Genomic DNA, 18,284 nt, shown 5'->3' on the forward strand with positions numbered 1-18,284 from the left:
TTGTTTAGGCTTGTCCGGGATGGATCGGCGCTGCGCGGACCGTTCGGTGCGAGGCATATCGGGGTGCTGCGGGAGCGACTGGAAAGCAGACGGCTCTTTAAGCTTTTGGATCGCTCTCGCGGTGCTTTAGTGTGTTGTATGCCGATCGATCTGCGTGGCGCTGATGCACCTCGAACAAGCCTGTTGTGCCGCGCTAGTGAACCGAAACATGAAACGTATTCAGTGACGTAAGCCCTGGCTCTGTATTGGCTCTCTAGCCTGTGGAGAAGCAACCGGTTCTTAAAGCGCTCGCCAGTCGAACCAACTAAGAACCAGCTATAGCACTGGCTCTGAACTAGCACCTGGAACTGCTTTGGTGGAAAAGGGGTACTTGTAGACCATGTCAAGTTGGGAATTGTGAGAATCACTATAATCAACCTCTATGGGAGGAAGAGTGTGACGACTAAATCTAGTGAAGGTCACAGTGCAAAAAAGTATAAAATATAAACCAGAATAAGAGGAAACAACTGAAGAAAATAGAAAAGTATAAAAAAATATATAAAAAACAAAAGGCAAAAAAAAAAACCATTTAAAAAAATATAAAAAAATAAATAAAACACTATTAAAACAATGATTTTACAGTACCACACAGTTTTAATGAATTTATTCTTTATTGGAATCAAAAGAATTACGAACCACAGAAACCACCAACACTAGGCAAAACAATATGAGAAAGGAGAAATATGCAATTACTTAAGGGGAATTGTACTTATTTTTCGCATAAATATGCTTGTAACCAATTGATTTAATATATAATTGTACTTGTAATCACTTATCTATAATGCAAATATGCTAATTAGAATATTACATGGCCAAAACATGTATAAGACACCAGTATTCCTGGTCTAGGAGGAATACAAAGGAGTAATGGTTATTTTAAGGACCTGACAGCCGCCATTTTGAAAATGGGGCCTTTCTTGGAGTCAAACTTTGGTAAACTTTTAGTATGTTTTTAAGTACATCTGATACTACTGTAAACCACTGAGAAACCTTTTGTTAGAATTTTTTGGGGTCAATCCATATTTGCAGCTGACTATTATGGTTTACACCATCCCAAGTAATCCCACTACCATTGCACTTATTAGGATAAATTGACCTACATATAGACTATAGATGACAACTAGAAAGTCAGCTTCACGATTTGAATATGCAAATACAGGAGCGCATCATAAGAGCTCTTACAGTATATGTGAAAAAAATGAAGCTAAATAATAATCTAACAAAATAAAAAATAAAAACCTAGATGTAGTCACTGTGCCATCTGCCCTATCACTCACAGTTGACTCCAGAAAACTGAAAACACCTGGGGCACAGAGACTAAAGCCGATCACAGGAGGCCTAGTAACACAACTGTGTTTTCCTGACATGGCCAGAGTGTATTACAGTGGTGTCTGGGCATAACAACAAAAACCCTGTTGGTTAAATTATGTAACATTATCATCCCCAGCAACCTTGTACTTGCCTCAGTGTTCAATCACAGCATCCAGAAACTGTTAATGCACAATCTCATGTCTGGACTTTGTCTGCTCAATGTTTACATAGCCTTGTGTTACACAGAACGGTCACAGATTTGATCCTTTGTGAGGTGAACCATTTCTGCTCCATTCTCTTAAGAAAATATATCTGTTCTAGTTGTAATATTGAGCAGAGCTCCAGGCAACAAATGCAAATGCAAAGTTATAGGCTTGTGTGGGAGGGAAAATTGATTCATGTGAGAGGAAAAAAAGCTGAATGCATTGCTCAGACCCAGATGCAATCATTTTAACATCTCAGATCAATTTCAATCTGTGTTTCTCTGCATGCGTATTTATAGCTTCCTTGCTCCTGTTAATTACAGCATTAAAGTGGGATCTGCTGTAACCTATCTAGAAAATATAATAATTATAATTAAAGTGAAGGATCATTATAAGAGACTGAAAACTGTATAGACATTTTTGACAGTTTGCCAAGTGTGAAATGAAAGAGGAAGAAACTCTTTAGGTGCAGGTGGGTTACTATAGTCAGGAAGCTGGCTGTGAATTTATTCCAAGCATTATTCTCTGAATTCCTGGTCCTGCCTCAAAATCACACCAGAGGATTTCCAGTGCATCCCGGAAACAGGAAAAAAAGCCCATTGTAAAGAATACTCTTGTGCCAGAAAGGTCAAAACATCAGCCAGTTCTTAAACATTCTCAGCAGGCAACAGAAAGGCAGAAATGTCACAATTTGTGTAATGAAGAGCTGCCAGGATGAAATTATATCCTTATATTTCAGCAACTCATTTTGGTAAACTAAGCCTCTAAGAAAAACATCCATAAAAATGAATTTCACACAAACGCCTGGGTCTTATTTTAACCCCCAATAGTCCTTATTTATGTATTCCCGTCTATTTATATGAATTTACTTATTAATGTTTAATATCACCAATGGGTTTAACATTTTGAATTATAACTACAGTACATTCCAGCTATCTCCTACTACTTAACAAACGCGCCCCCTCGTGGACCACTACGATCACGATCGGAATAAACCAATCAAGATGCATGAAAACTAAAACTTAGAGCTGCCACAGACTTCCATGGTGGGAGCAGCGCACGATCTGCTCTATTTTTTGCGGACATTAAGTCATTTGCGTTTGTGCAAACCTTCAGGAATTATCGACGGACACGACGCAGAATAACACCACGCTTCATGTAACCAAATATCCACCTTACACTGTACAGAACCAACGCGTCTGAGTGCGTGGATTCGACCACAGATGTGCCTTGGAGCGATACTGTGGACACGCGTGGATCTGTTGCCATGCTGACGAGAAATGAACAGGTTATTTAAATTGCACCGTTGTGTCGTGAAGGATTCAAAGGCTTAGGGTTCCCGCTATCCAAGTGTAGTGCGATGGGCGTCAGACTGATGAAGATGCGGCACCTGTAACCTGCACTAGTCTCCAGTTCCGGTGAATTAAACGGCATTCGGAACGCTGGAAAACGAGTGTGCAGGTGAGGTTTCTAAATCATTTATTGCGATCAACGCTGTTCTTACATTGGCTTTCTGGATCATTTATCTCACAGAACTTAGTTGGACTTGGTGTAGCGTAATGGATAAAAATGGGTGGTGACTGAAAGGTGAGAGGTTCACCTGTAGAGGTCAACTAGGTGTGTTTTTGCTCAAGATGTGTAACCTCAGATTACTCCAGGAGGGACTGAACCTGTCACTTTGATGAAAGCTTCAGCTAAATGAATAAGCCTTAATAAGTCTCTGTAGCATATAAAGTGTAATGCATGTTATAACATATTAAAAGGACAGAGTTTGATTATTCTAATCAGTTTTTTTTCTTTTTCCAAAATGTCTGCATTTTTAATCCAAGCCTAATGTAACTTAACCTGTATTTTACATTAAATAACATATGCATTTAACTTCTTTATGCTGCTGAACTTCAGCTGTTATTGCCCAGGATATATGATGCAGTTCTTTTAACACTACTTTATACAGGATAGCCTCTATCAGCGAAATTCCAACAGCAAAGCATATATGAAACACGAAACAGTTCATGAGACAGCAAAAATGTAAAAAGGATATTAAAGTGTATACATAAATAACATTAAAACATGCGGCAACTTGCCTCGACCTGAAAATTCCTGAGCACAGTTCAAGTAGGGTTGCAAAGCTGTGAATTATTTTTGGGTAAATATCCAGGAAAGTTTCCATAATTTCTGTTATGTTTCTGAAATCCCCTACATTCTTTGCAACCCTAAATTCAATAATTTAGTTTCCACATTTGAATAACCTTTTTTACCTTTAAAAAAAAAAAGAAAATTGCTAAGCGCAAATATTCCATGTAGTCTCTTAATTTATAAAAGGTTATAATAACTACATTATGGTATGTATACAAGAATTATACATTTCTGTTGATTCATGTAGTATGCCACGCTACAGAACAATGCTGTTACTCTTGGGCTTTTCCAGTCAACTACCCATCTATTCTAACACTGAGAAAAAATATATGAGTGTTGTTTGTCACAACTTTAATTATACAGGTGAAGAATAATAAGTAACAGCTATGTATATCATATATAGATATATCATGAGCCTTATGAGAAGTATCCAGTTTGGTTGTCTTGGCAATGCTTCTTTATATACTTTGTATAGGGTAGTAATTTGTGATGGGATCTATGAATAAACATCTTTTATGTTGATCTGTCTTCAACAGCAAAATCACAGTCATTTTTGGACTGTCACATAAAATGACTGAAAATGAAAGCAAACATTCATAGAAAGCCAGCAAATATATTCAGGGAAATTGTTTTATTATTTGATTTTTTTGACCTATTATTTTTGTATTTTGACCCCTGTGTCACTCGCACATGCTAACATAGTTAAAACACACATATATTACTTAACTACTTGTTAGTCATCTGACTCATTTATCCAAAGTAACCCACAGTACAGTAATTACAGGGAGAGTCCCCCTGGAGCAATCTTGGGATGGGCGCTTCCCTTGAGGACGCAATGGTTAGAGGATTCATGAATGATCCGTAATAATTTGATCCTGTGACCTCTGGGCAGACAGCTTGTATCTTTAATCGCTACAGTACCCCACCCCCCTCCATATGTTGTTGATTAGTTAGCTGTTGATTTAGACATTTTGTAAAAAATACAGTCAGCACTTTATTTGTTGTAATGAGGTTGCTGTTCACTGAAGGCACTTCTGTTTTGTTTTATGGCTTCTAATAAATTGCAGACATGTGAGGTATATTTAGAGCAACAATCTGGATCCTGTCCATGATTTCTCGCTCTCTTAAGAGAATGTGTACAGACAAAGAAAGCAAGCAAGAAAGAGAAAGACTATATGACATCATGCATCTGTGTTTAAACTTTGACCCCAAACCCTAACTCCTCCTTTACTCACGCGCTCTCTCTCTCTCTCTCTCTCTCTCTCTCTCTCTCTCTCTCTCTCTCTCTCTCTCTCTCTCTCTCTCTCCCTTTCTCTTGCTCTCTCTCTTTCTTGCAGTCAGCTATTTCACTTCATGCCCTGACATGTTAAGGAGCAGGAGGGGAGGAGATAAAGGACCAGAAAAACCGGTAAGCAGCTGGGAGCCGAGGAGAATATGCGAAAGGAGGAGTAGATTTCAGTCTGTCCGGCAAAACCATAAGACCTGTGAGGAGGAAGAAAGGAGCAACAGAAAGACGTGAAGCGAGAGTAATACATTTGAGGCGAGTTTGAACACTGCCATGGAGAACACATAAAGGAAAAACATGAAACTGCACATTTCAAAGGTAAGATTTTGTGTAGTCTTTCTCTTTCATTCACTGTTTTTCTTGATCTCTCTTTAAGTTTATTTCTTTATTGCTTAGGACAGTTTGAGTTGAGGGTTGGGTCAGCACCTTGACTCACTTGCATATCCGAGCTCTCGCTTTCATGGGAGTTTGACAGATACGTTCTACCCCTCTTTCTGTTTCTGTTTCCCTCTCAACCTTTCCCTCTCCCATATCATGGCTGAGTTAAATGCAAAGCTTTTATTTATAGGTGAAGTGTGTAATTTCTGTGCCGCTAGCATCATCAAACAGAATTGAGAAAATAATGACTTTTCAGTCGGTAAAAGCTTCCATGTTTTTGGAGCATAATGGCTAAACGCAGCACCACCAGATTGCTTGAGATATACATTACAGTAGCCTATGCCAAGATCGCATTCATAAAGTAAGCCACTCACAAATTAATCTCTGAAACATGAAAGTTATTATTATTATTATGACTTGTATCTTCATATTAAACTGGGTTAGGAGAAAGTATTTAAACATCAACCGAATTACACCCTTCTCATCAAGCTTTATGTTTGTTTTGTCTTACAGGGCTTCTGACTAGCAGCATGACTTGGACCTACGGGATTGCAAAATACAAACACACCTGCAGCCAACAGTCATCTGAGGACACTCTCTGTGATTCTCCATGCCGGAAACCTTTCGGTAGCAAACATTTGCATACAGCCCAACCGAACTCCACTGCTTTTTCTGTGTTAACATCAGGGCAAGCTGTTTGAAGAGATTCTAGGAGCCACCTGCTTCGCTTGTTCTGTTAGGGACTATGGAAAAGGGTAAATCCTCATGGTCCATCCCTGTTCATCTCCTGAGGGCCAGATGAGGAGCATGTTACCCAGCTTGTTACGGGGCCGGAGGTTCTACTGCCGTGAATGGGCCCTCGAGAAGCTACAAAGATGGCTAGAGGCACGAGACTCCACCAAGAGTGTGGAGGGAACAGCCCGTCTCTCTCCAGGGGTCCTAGTGACTGGGGGCCCAGGCACGGGTAAGACAGCCCTCCTCACAGAACTGGTTTGGCCCCAGTCAGAAACATGCAGGGTGGCAGGGTTGGCATCACGGTGTTTGGCCTGGCACTATTGCCAGCGAGAAGATGTGGGCAGTATTGAAGTGTGGAGATTTGTCCTGGGGCTGGTTGAACAGCTGAAGGAAAATCCACTTCTGGGACCGAACTATGTGAAAGCGATAAGCAGTACTGCTATTGCTGCTGTCCTGGAGCCCCTCCACTGCCAAAGAGAACCTGATGACACTTTTAAAAGGTTGGTTTATTCATTGCAATGTCACTTATCATAATTGGATAGAAAGTTTCAGAGTTTGTTTTTTTTTAGACAGAATGTTCCTTCTGAACTGTAGAAAATTATGTGAACACATCAGTTAATTATTTTGAAACATAATGAGTAAATACAGTTATATTGTTATTAGAACCTGATGTATCATTGCAATCTGAGGAAAAATATATAATTAATATATGAAATATGTAACTGCCATAATACTTTTTATTTTTCAAGTATTTACTCAGTTTCTTCTTGAAAATCATGTTTATGTACAAATGATAACATTTTAGATTACAAATCTTAAAAATTTACTATTTCAGTACATCTAAAAAACACTTTTCCCTTTCTCTGAATTTCTCACATTTTTCTCTTGCTTTTGCTCTGCAACAAATCACTCACTGTTCAAGATCCTTTTGAACTCATTTCTGTCAGCCTTTAGTCCTCCAAGCATTTCATGTTTGCTCTCCAAGCATTACTCCTGTGAGAAATCCCAGATGTTTCACAGCTAGGCCTTTGGTGTACCTTGCACTATCCCTCTGTATTTCACATTGTTTGTGCAAGGAAAATGACACTTCAGTGGGGCCTTTAAATGACTTTTTGTTGTGTTTCTTCTCTAACAGAGTGTCAGGCTCCTGAACATTGTAGCATTGAACATGGAATTTTAAGATCAAATAATCAATTATACCCTCAATTCGTGACGTTTTGTGTAACAAATACATTGAAGAAGATGCTTGTTTTTAATATAATCCACACAGCTTTCTCTTAGTCTTTAAAAAAAAAAAAAAAAAAAAAAATGAGTGCATTTTTGTCTGTGATATTTGGTTGGCAAAGCCAGAGGGGAAAAAAGACTTACAATTTTAAAATCATGTAAACACATTTTCTTGCATCTTCTGGTTATTCATAGTAAGCTGATGTTTTTAGTGTTTGTTGTGAATGTACAAGAAAGACTTTGTCAAAAGCAGGAAAAGGGGCTATTGTTCTGCTTTTCTGCCACATATATTTATTTATTTATTCCTCTCGTCGCAATAATGACGCCTATTCACAGTTATCACAATAGCCCAGCGTTCAGTGTAGATGGATGACGCTATTTACAACCTTTGGAGGAAAAAAGGGGGTAAAGACAGAGAGTTTGTGTCCCTTGGTGAGGTCGCCAACTTTCTCTGTTCTATTTATCTTCTTTCAGTGTTTGCTCTTACACTGGTTCTTTCAGTTTTCCCTCACAGATCTGACATACAGGCCCACATTTCACATTTTCCTTACACATGCTGACAAACTGTTGTGATGTTTTTCTCTGGTCCTGGTGAGAGAATGTAAGAAGGTTTAGTTTAGGGGTGAATTGCGAGCGTTAGTCCCTGCTGTATTCAGCATACTCTCTGATGTACATAAGCTATCATTAACACTGTTTATTTAAAAGACAACCAATGATGAGGACAGTTTATTTTATCAGGACATTAACTTTTGTCATCAGGAAATAATTATGACTTGTTTATCAGTTTGAAGCTCAATAGATAGTGATATAGTTGTAGTAAACAGAAAATTCCTTTAGCATTATTGTATTGTAAGTAGATTAAATCACTAAATGTTTTGCCTAGTGCAATGGAATTGTACTTATAGCAACTGTAACCTATTCTCAGTTCAAGTTTGGACTTCATCTGATTTTGGCAGTGAGGACTTATTTAGTAAATATTTCCAGCTGAAGCAGTGGTTGGTTGTAAATCCTGTATTTTAACCTTCAGCTGCCTTGCCATGATCAAAAGCCTTAAACCTCCCAATTTGTCCACAACTAAAGTATAAAAAGTTTCACGTAACCGTTCTCTGTTTGACAACTTTAACTTGCATGGCCATTCCTGGGGTCAAGACAAGCCCATAGCTTGTCTTTTGTAGACAGAATGAGTCAGGAAGAACATTTATTAGGTTGTTCGGCTCAAGCTGTGATCTGTGAGCATGTTAAAAGGGCATTAGCTCAACAAATTATGTGAGCCCACGTGTTGGAGATAAGGAACTGATAAACACGGCATGCTTATGACTATGTATTTTATGGTGGAAGTATGAGACAGGAAGTTCAATACTGAACTGTTTAACCAAAACAGACAAAATAAGGTGTGCTGTTTAAAATACTATACTATTAAAGAAAACAAGTGCTGATATTAATTATTATCGGAACTATGAGCTATGCTGACTAAACAGAATGCAGCGTTTCCATTAGGCAATTAATTTTCTCTATGCAATTAAATAAAACCAATAAAGAGTTCAAAAAAGTCCATGGGCCAAGTTAAGCAGATGTGAAAATCTGCCTTTTATGTGAAAATCGTTTTTTAAATTTGAATAAAATTAAAACTAAAAGACTTTCAAATCATCATGAGCCAATATTTTATTCACAATAGAACATAGAGAACATAACACATTTTTAAACTGAGAAATTTTACCCTTTTATCCGCTAAATGAACTCATTTCAAATTTGATGCCTGCTATAGGTCTCAAAAATGATTCTGTCATTGGCCCAAGAATACTTCCAGAAACCACTGTCGGTAAACACAATCTGCCGTGCCATCTGCAGATGCCAAATAAAACTCTATCATGCAAAAAGGAAGCCATATGTGAACATGGTCCAGAAGCGCCGTCGTGTCCTGTGGGCCAATGCTCATTTAAAATGGACTGTTTTAAAGTGGAAAATTGTGCTATGGTCAGTCAAGTCCAAATTTGCCATTCTTGTTGGAAATCATGGATGCCATGTCCTTCGGGCTAAAGAGGAGGGAGACCTTCCTGTGTGTCATCAGTGTTCAGTTCAAAAGCCAGCATCTCTGATGGTATGGGGGTGCATAAGTGCATATGGTATGGGCGGCTTGCATGTTTTGGAAGGTACTATGAATGCTGAAAGGTATATAAAGGTTTTAGAGCAACATATACTCCCCTCCCTCGACGTGTATTTCAGGGAAGGCCTTGTGTATTTCAGCAGGACAATGCAAAACCACATACTGCAGCTATTACAACAGCATGGCTTCATAGTAGAAGAGTCCGGGTGCTGAACTGGCCTGCCTGCAGTCCAGATCTTTCACCTCTAGAGAACATTTGGCGCATCATTAAACGAAAAATATGTCAAAAACGACCACAAACTATTCAGCAGCTGGAAACCTATATCAGGCAAGAATGGAACCAAATTCCAACACCAAAACTCCAGAAACTCATAACCTCGATGCTCAGACGTCTTCAAACTGTTTTGAAAAGAAGAGGAGATGCCACACCATGGTAAACTATTTTGAGACTTCTAGCAGGCATCAAATTTGAAATGAGCGCATTTTGTGCATAAAACTGTAAAATTTCTCAGTTTGAACATTTGTTATATTATCTATGTTCTATTGTGAATAAAATATTGGCTCATGTTATTTGAAATTCTTTCAGTTTTAATTGCATTCAAATTTAAAAAACATCCCAACATTTCCGGAATTCAGGTTGTGTATATATATATTATTATTTAAAACAAGACTTCTACTTGTTGATTATGAAAATAAGATATTTTACATTTATTGGAAAATATTTAGATATTTAGTGTTGGAAGTTTAAATAGATTAATTTATTTGGCTGTATCATGATTCTCAAACTAACAGAGCACCTCAGTGTTTAGTTGCCTGCATATTAAGCTGGGATAGATGAAAGCATATTATCATAAATCACATCACATTTAAGTGTTTGATTAAAAGGGCAATCGAGTCAAGTGGGTCAGTGATAAGAGCAACACAGATATGTGAATGTGAGTTTGATAAGGAAGCAGCACCTTCACACTGTCTACTGGTATGCCCTAGAAGCAACAGGAAATCACTGAGCTTCCATAACACTGAGTCATGATACCTCTGCAACCACACCTCAAATCAGACGAAGTGGCCAAAAGAAAAAATGCTGAAGAATAAGACCGCTTTTGAAAAGCTGGGAGTTCATTGGATGGTTTTTAAAGGATGTTGTATATAATTCCAGATAAATCCTTCTTATAATTGCATTCTTTACAAAACAATGTCACATTTGTGCACTTGTTTCCTTCTCAGATAAGCTCTGTTTTAGTTCTGAATTGACTTTTCAATCATATGTGATGACATGTCTTTCCTATTTTCGATTCTTAAAATGAATTCCTCACTTCCTCAATGTTTTTGAGAGAAATATGTCCCTCCCCCCACCCCTGTTTATGTATGTTTAATTATTTTGAACTCTTTCTCCTTTTCATTTTTCTTTAGGGCAGTATTAGAGCCCCTCTTGTCCTTGACACCACCCGCTCACAGTGTGTTTATTGTGGTTGATTCACTGGACTTGGGGTATTGTGGAGGTAATGGAGTTGGAGAAGGCTCAATATCAGGATCTGCGGCCACTCACAGTTCCTCTATTGCAGAGCTCCTGCTAAAATACATACAGCTCTTGCCCCCCTGGATCTTGCTAGTCTGCTCTGCACGCCGCCAGAACAAAGCCATTTGCAAGATGTTTTCAGGTACAATCTCAAGATGATGCACAAATCACTTCATAAGCACAGTGAAATGTGAGTTGGTTAGCTTTACTGGTTTCTTTAAGTGTTGAACATTGTTCATCTTAGTTAAGACTACAGGGACTTTATGTTCTGTGTTTAGAAACCCATTTAGTCTCAAATGAATAATGTTCTCCACACTTGTATTCACACTTGTATTCTGACAAACATTCTGTATTCCCAAACAGCTTGTGATTCCTTTTTTCTTTGCGTTTTGCTCTTATGTCAATATAATATGACTTTGTAGTACTTTGTTTTTTTTTACTTGATGAAATGACATGGTCTTATGAGATGAGGGTCCCACGCACTCATTAACTCTTGTGGATGAGATCTGAAGTATAGCGTTAAGAGACTACAATCTATTGTGCACTAGTTGTCTGTCTATTTCTCCTTTTATAAACACATCTTAATGCAAGATCCTTAACTTTGGCTTGGAAAGCCTCAAAGGCCATCATGTTTTACCTCAGCCCACGAAATGAAAAAACAGGAAAAAAATAACTGCAGTTTGCTAAAAACATACTGAAATTATTTTGACAGTTTTGTTGTTAATTTGTATAGTAACTTGAAGTAGCAAAAAAATATTTGGAATTACATAAATGTAAAAAAAATTAAATGAACTAAAGTACTAGTACTGCACTCATAATGCACATTAAAAGTAATACTGTATACATGCATACACACATACTGTATTTTGAACCACTCAGAGACACTATAATGATAATAAACACTATAATGAGATTCATAAACATTTATGTACAGACAGAACATGCTGCTGACTATATATAAAATTAAATCACAGCTTTTTGTTGCATAAAGCAATTTCAATGTTAATCATGCAGCCATAAAAACTCATTATGATGCTTTAACAATTGTTGTGTACACTGCTCTGATTTTATCTCATGTCTCTATCATTTAGGTTTTAGGAGGTTGTGTCTGGATGACTTAAGAAAGCCTGCAACTGTACGAGATGTACAGCAATATATCCTGCGGAGACTTGACCAGGACGGGGCTTTGAGAAGACAACTTACACCAGAGACAGCTGAAATGCTTAATCTTTTGCACATAAAAAGCGGTGGCTGTTTCTTGTTTCTTGAGCGAGTACTAGATGGTGTTACACATGGTCTAGTAGGACTTCGAGAAATTCGGGACATTCCTGGCACACTGAATGGCCTCTACCTTTGGCTCTGTCAGCGCCTCTTTCCTCGAAGACTATTTGTCCATATAAGGCCTTTGCTGAATATCCTTTTGGCATCCCCACAACCACTAACAGCTGAGCAGCTCTACACTATTGCCAAAAGCCGTGACTTCTACCTTGGGATTGGAGACTTCAAAGCGCAAATGGGGGCACTGGCATCTCTGTTTGTAGATGGCCCTGAGGGCAGTAAACTCCTCTTTCATAGCAGTTTTGCAGAATGGTTAACTGATGTTAAATACTGCACACAGAAGTTTCTGTGTTGTATGAAGGATGGTCACCTCTCTTTGGCCATGTCCCTCTCTCTTCGTGCCAGTAGTTTGGATACAGAGGAGACTTGCCAGCTGGCCCACCACCTCCTCAACGGTGGAGTCCATGAAGGGGAACCAGCACTCCTGGCACTGTGGTTGCTATGGACTGGAGTTCCATCACTTAATGGTGCCAGAAAAGACTGTTCTTGTAGTCATACACCCGTATTAGTTCAGCAAGATGTACTGCAACTCTTAATGAAATGTGGAATTTACCCTGCAAGCTGTTCACCAGACAATAGCTCCAGTGTCAGGGTTCACTGTGTTGGAGGAGGACGCAGGATAGTTCGGCGAGCATTACAGAGGGAAGACTCTGTTAGAGCACTTCTTGACAGTGGAATCAGTGTCAACCGTACAGACCCATCAGATGGACGGACTTTACTAGCAGCTGCAGCACATGCTGGACTTGTAGATGTAGCAGCATTGCTGTTATGCCGTGGAGCAGACCCTTTACTGAATGACAATCAGGGGCAGACTGCACTGACGCTTTCTGCCAGACAAGGCCATGTTGGTGTGCTGCAGGTGTTGCTAGAGTGGGTGCTGGAGCAAGGGAGCAAGAGTTCTTGCTCCCTTGCTCCAGCACAAGCTCCAGTACAAGCCCTGCTGGAGCATGTGGACAGTGAGGGATGGACTGCTCTTCGCTCCGCTGCATGGGGTGGCCACAAGGAAGCTGTGCGTCTACTTCTGGAAGCAGGGGCAGAGATTGATGGCTGTGATTCAGATGGACGGACAGCCTTGCGAGCAGCAGCATGGGGTGGACATGAGGAAATTCTGTTGACCCTCCTTGATCATGGTGCTGAAGTAGACCACTCAGATTGTGAGGGACGTACTCCACTAATAGCAGCAGCCTACATGGGTCACAAAGAGGCAGTGGAGATCCTTTTGAATGCTGGGGCTGATTTGAATTTAGCGGATGGAGATGGACGTACCGCTCTGTCTGTTGCTGCATTGTGTGTGCCATCAGCAGCTGGAGGACGAGGGCATGGAGAGGTTGTAAGCCTTCTGTTGGAGCGAGGTGCTGATCCAGAACATAAGGACAGAGATGGAATGACGCCTTTACTACTTGCCTCTTATGAAGGGCACGAGGAAGTGGTTGAACTCCTCCTAGAAGCTGGAGCTGATGTAGATGAAAGTTCTGGATCTCATTCTTCTGCAATCACTCCTCTTCTTGCAGCTGCAGCTCTGGGGCATGCTGGCACAGTCAACCGTTTGCTGTTTTGGGGGGCAGCAGTGGATGGCATCGACGGAGAAGGCCGCACTGCTCTCTGCTTGGCTGCAGCAAAGGGTAGTGTTGAAGTTGTAAGAGCACTGCTAGACAGGGGTTTGGATGAGAATCACAAAGATGACCTGGGCTGGACTCCATTACATGCTGCAGCTTGTGAAGGTCACAAAAGTGTGTGTGCAATATTGACAGAGCAAGGTAGCATGGCGCGTGTAGGTGAGCTTGATGTAGAGGGTCGGAGCCCTCTAATTCTAGCTGCACAAGAAGGGCACTGCAGTACGGTCAGGCTACTTCTAGACCGAAAGTCACCCATTGATCATTGTGCATATGATGGACACTCTGCACTCAGTGCGGCCACTCTCCAGGGACATAGGGAGATTGTAGAGTTGTTGATGCGTAGAGGGGCAGACACTGATGTCCGTGATGCTGAAGGAAGACCTCTTCTTTATTTGCTGGTCCTGGAGGGGCGTTTAGACATGGCCATCCTACTCATTGAAAAAGGCGGTGTCCCTCTGGAGTCAAAAGATGAAGAGGGGCGAACTGCACTCCATGTAGCAGCTTGGCGAGGAGACCTGGAAGGTATTGAACTGTTGCTGAAATATGGAGCTGACCCAAATGCTAGAGATCTTGATGGTCGGCCTCCTTTGCACTCTGTGGCCTGGAGAGGCCATGCAGCTGCTGGCAGGCTGCTGCTTAGGGCTAAAGGTCTTAACGTAGACCTGGCTTGCAAACAGCAGGGTGCCACAGCACTTAGCATTGCTGCTCAGGAGGGGCATGCTGAAATTGTGGCCATGCTTTTAGAGAAAGGTGCAGAACCAGACCACGTGGACCGTTATGGCCGCAGCCCAGTCAAGGTAGCAGGAAAACAAGGTCATTTCACAATTGTGCGACTTCTGGAGAGCTATGGCGCAAAACCCTTCTCAGGTCTCATACCTTTTACACCTAGTGGTGCTCCCAACAATTCTTATCTTTCCACCATAATCAAGACCCAAACATCCATTAGTTCAGGAGAAGTGGGTGTTGATGTAGTTCCAGCCACTTCTTCTCCATCTTCGACCTCAGTTTCTGCCTCCTGTTCCCCAGCTTCCACTGCAGAGCGTTTTCACTCCATTCCTGCCTCACAGACCTCCACCTCCACCTGCCACTCCCTGGCCACAGTACAGACTGTGCCTGCTGACAGCCTAAATTTCATCCAGCAGATTCAAGAACATTCGCTTCCTCGTTGCCGCAGTCGGCCATCCACCTTGCCCCTACCTGGATCAAATCCAGCCAGTCTTCAGGGCAGAGCTTCTAGGCACAATCAAAAGGCTGTTCCCAAGAGCAGTCCCACAAATGAACAGTGCACACTCACTGAACATCTGGACTCAGACAAACCCTTAAAAGGGCTTAGATATTCAGGGGATGGCAACTACCTCTTAAAACCTAAAACTCCTTACATCATAGAGGATGTGATGGAGAAGAGCCTCAAACAAGCTGGAGGGGTAGATCTAAAGTGGAACTCTGTTATGGCTTCCTTAGGGGTAATGCCAAATCAAGAGAGCCCAATTCGACAAACAAAAATTGGGGAAAGCCCCCCTTTGGGGTACCCACATTTTCACTTCCAATCACATGCACAAAAAGATGATTGGGGGGGAATTCAAAAGACATCCATGTCTCCAACCATTGACCTTTCAGCGATTTCCCCACATAGTGCCTTACTTGATGAGTCTGTGTTTAACATGACAACTACTGACCCCCAGCTGAATCTCAAGCAGGCAATTAAGCTGCAGTTTGAAGGGCCAACCAGTGCAGCACTTTACAAGCGTGAAACCCCTCTCTGAGGTGAGGCATTACATTTCTCAACATATAAAACATTACATTTGCCTTGTAATTTGTTGATTATCTTGTAAATATAAAGTTTATTAATTAATCAAAGGTTTATTTATTTGAATGCCCATAATGTGTCTTATCGGGCAGTTGTCAGATATCCCAGATGGAAGTGAACCACATTCTGCTTTTAAGCTTCACTCTTTATGATTGTAACTTGGAATGTCTGGAATTCTAATGACAACTTTGTCTTTTGTAGGCAAACCTGGACATTTAGGAGTTCAAGGAGGTGAGGGTTGTGTGGGTAATCACTGCACTGTGTGTGGGAGGTGTTGATAGTAGAGGAAGATGGCAGATGAGAGAGTCATAAGACACTGACGTCCACCTCTCTTTAACCCTTTGACCCCAAAGCACAAAAGAAGAGGGAAAGACATAGGGAGCTTAGAGGAACCGGAGTTCAAAAGGCTCAAGCTGTGTACATTCCAGAGTTTTTCCTCCTCATGCCGTCACAATGAGAGCAGCTGGCACTCTCACATACTCTGAAAATATTTTTACATTAAGAGGAACATTTATGGATATTTGCTCTGCTTGTGTTATGCATTAGCAAAAGTCAACATATACATACCCCAGGGATTTTTGTGCACATATCTTAACATAAATGACAAATTTTTCATAGACAAAAGAGCTATTCATTCTTTCATCTTCATACACATTGAGGCTCAGCAGTACCACCTTTGTTTTATGTTGGTGAAATATAAGAGCTAATAAGAATTCTGTTGAAATTGGAGGACATCTACATTCAGAACAGTCTTTTTGGGTGACCTGCTGTACATTGCTCAGATTTTGTGATTTGCACCCAGACTTGGACTTGCTGGGACAAAAAGGTATTTTTCTAAGCGCCACTGTCGCTTAGTGTCTTTATATTCCAGCTTTGTTTTCACGACTAATGGAAGTCATCAGCAATGCTTATGTCTTTTAAAGATGTGCTAAATTTAACATACTATTTGTTTCAGGACATAGACATGTCCATAATTGCTATTCCTTATTTACCTAGAGTTTTAAATTACGCATTCTGTCATATTGTCAACAGTGATCTAGTTGACCTATCACCAAGGCAAATTAATATTTTAAAGCTTCATTCGAGTTAAATTACAGAAAGAGATAGGAAAAAGAAAGTGAGAAGTTACTGTTCTACAAGCAGTTAGGGAGGAAGATTTGACCTCCCATACATGCTCATCAGAGGATGACCAAATTTAAGTGTAAGGTCTTGAAAAACTTAGAGGGGCAACGAGAGACAGTAATGTGAACTGTACATTTTGCCATAGGTAATTTATAATGTTTTATAAATTTATAAAAATTTGAGATGCACTAATTAAAACTGTATATGATTTTGTGTGTCTGTGCAAATTTGTGTGGGAACGAGCAAGAAACAAACATTACATCCTTTTGTTTTACATGCAACAGGTCCTTTAGCACCTCTGCCCCTCACATTTATTTAGTAAATGGAAAAATGTTGCACATTCTTCAACAAGCTTTTCCTTATTTATACATTATCAGTAATGGCTAACATTTGTTGTACCCCCCCCCCCCCCCCCCCCTCCTCCTCCTCCTCCTCTTTCACGCACACACACTCACACAAACATCTCTCCCTGTGAGGGGTATTTTTTTATTGCCCCTCTAAAGTTTACTGGCTACTTCCATAAATCCCTTCAAAGCAAACAACTGTGGCTGTGTGTGCAACAACAAGCAAAATGCCACTCATTTGGCATACAGACACTGTTCATACTGTAATATACACACTGTAACCATAGGATACAGCACCCACAAACACCTACACTAACCACCCATATTCAAGAAACTGTTACACACAAACACACTGCAAGGAAAGGTTTATTTATTCTTAATAAGAATTCTTATAAGGTAAATTTCCTTAAGACATGCACAACACAAACAATAGAGACATACTGGTCCATATTAACAATTATTTCTTATCCATAAGCACATCATTATAGGTTGCATGTGGATCTCAAATATGCAGCTACATACTGAGACTTGTGGCAAAACTGTTACTGTTACAACAAGCTAGACCTCATAAATGAAATTATCAAAAAAGTTTACTATGTCATTATCATCTATTTAAAATTCTCAGAGACATTTTAATTTCTCAGACTGCCGAGACATTTTAAAGCATATCATTTTGAAAGTTGGTTATCTGTGTTCTTTCATTTATTTTATTTTTTTTCAAAACATAACTAGTGTTTATCCTATCTGAGATTATGTGGTTTGGGGTTTGCAGACAAACTGCAAACTCAGGCATTCCTCTATAATGAAGGACAACTTGCACCCAGTTCTTTTATAGGTGGGATTTTTTTTTCTCCTCTTGTAGACACTGCAGGATATATTTTTATTTGAGAATTTTAAGAGCCATCTAACATTCCTTTCTGAATATCATTATTTACTAGAAGGCTTATTCATTGCAACCAGTATATGGGACTTCACAGACAAGATGGTGGTTTAAAATAATTTTTCTATTATTCCTGTTAAGTCACAATAATGCACACCAGAATATCTTTATTAAGACTGAATGTAGTTTTGCAAAAATCCAGATCGACTCAGGTTGCATTCAAAATATACATTTGATTAGTTAATT

The 18,284-nt window shown here is 40.0% G+C and overlaps 1 protein-coding gene across 1 annotated transcript; it reads left to right on the forward strand.

Moving 5' to 3' along the window:
* The first annotated feature begins 5,125 nt into the window (after positions 1–5,125).
* Positions 5,126–17,025, forward strand: LOC306876388 (uncharacterized protein). Its single transcript, XM_079427501.1, has 5 exons — positions 5,126–5,292; positions 5,866–6,587; positions 10,826–11,073; positions 12,023–15,649; positions 15,894–17,025. The coding sequence occupies exons 2-4, from the start codon at positions 6,118–6,120 to the stop codon at positions 15,646–15,648; spliced, it is 4,344 nt and encodes a 1,447-aa protein (XP_079283627.1). The 5' UTR covers positions 5,126–5,292; positions 5,866–6,117; the 3' UTR covers position 15,649; positions 15,894–17,025.
* The last annotated feature ends 1,259 nt before the right edge of the window (positions 17,026–18,284 follow it).

The sequence above is a fragment of the Barbus barbus genome (assembly GCF_936440315.1).
Source record: "Barbus barbus genome assembly, chromosome: 10".
Lineage (NCBI taxonomy): Eukaryota > Metazoa > Chordata > Actinopteri > Cypriniformes > Cyprinidae > Barbus > Barbus barbus.

Coding starts and splice junctions, on each gene's coding strand:
- LOC306876388 (XM_079427501.1), top strand. CDS start 6,118: ATGGTCCATCCCTGTTCATCTCCTGAGGGCCAGATGAGGAGCATGTTA. Junction 6,588..10,825: donor CCTGATGACACTTTTAAAAG/GTTGGTTTATTC, acceptor ATTTTTCTTTAG/GGCAGTATTAGAGCCCCTCT. Junction 11,074..12,022: donor CATTTGCAAGATGTTTTCAG/GTACAATCTCAA, acceptor TCTATCATTTAG/GTTTTAGGAGGTTGTGTCTG.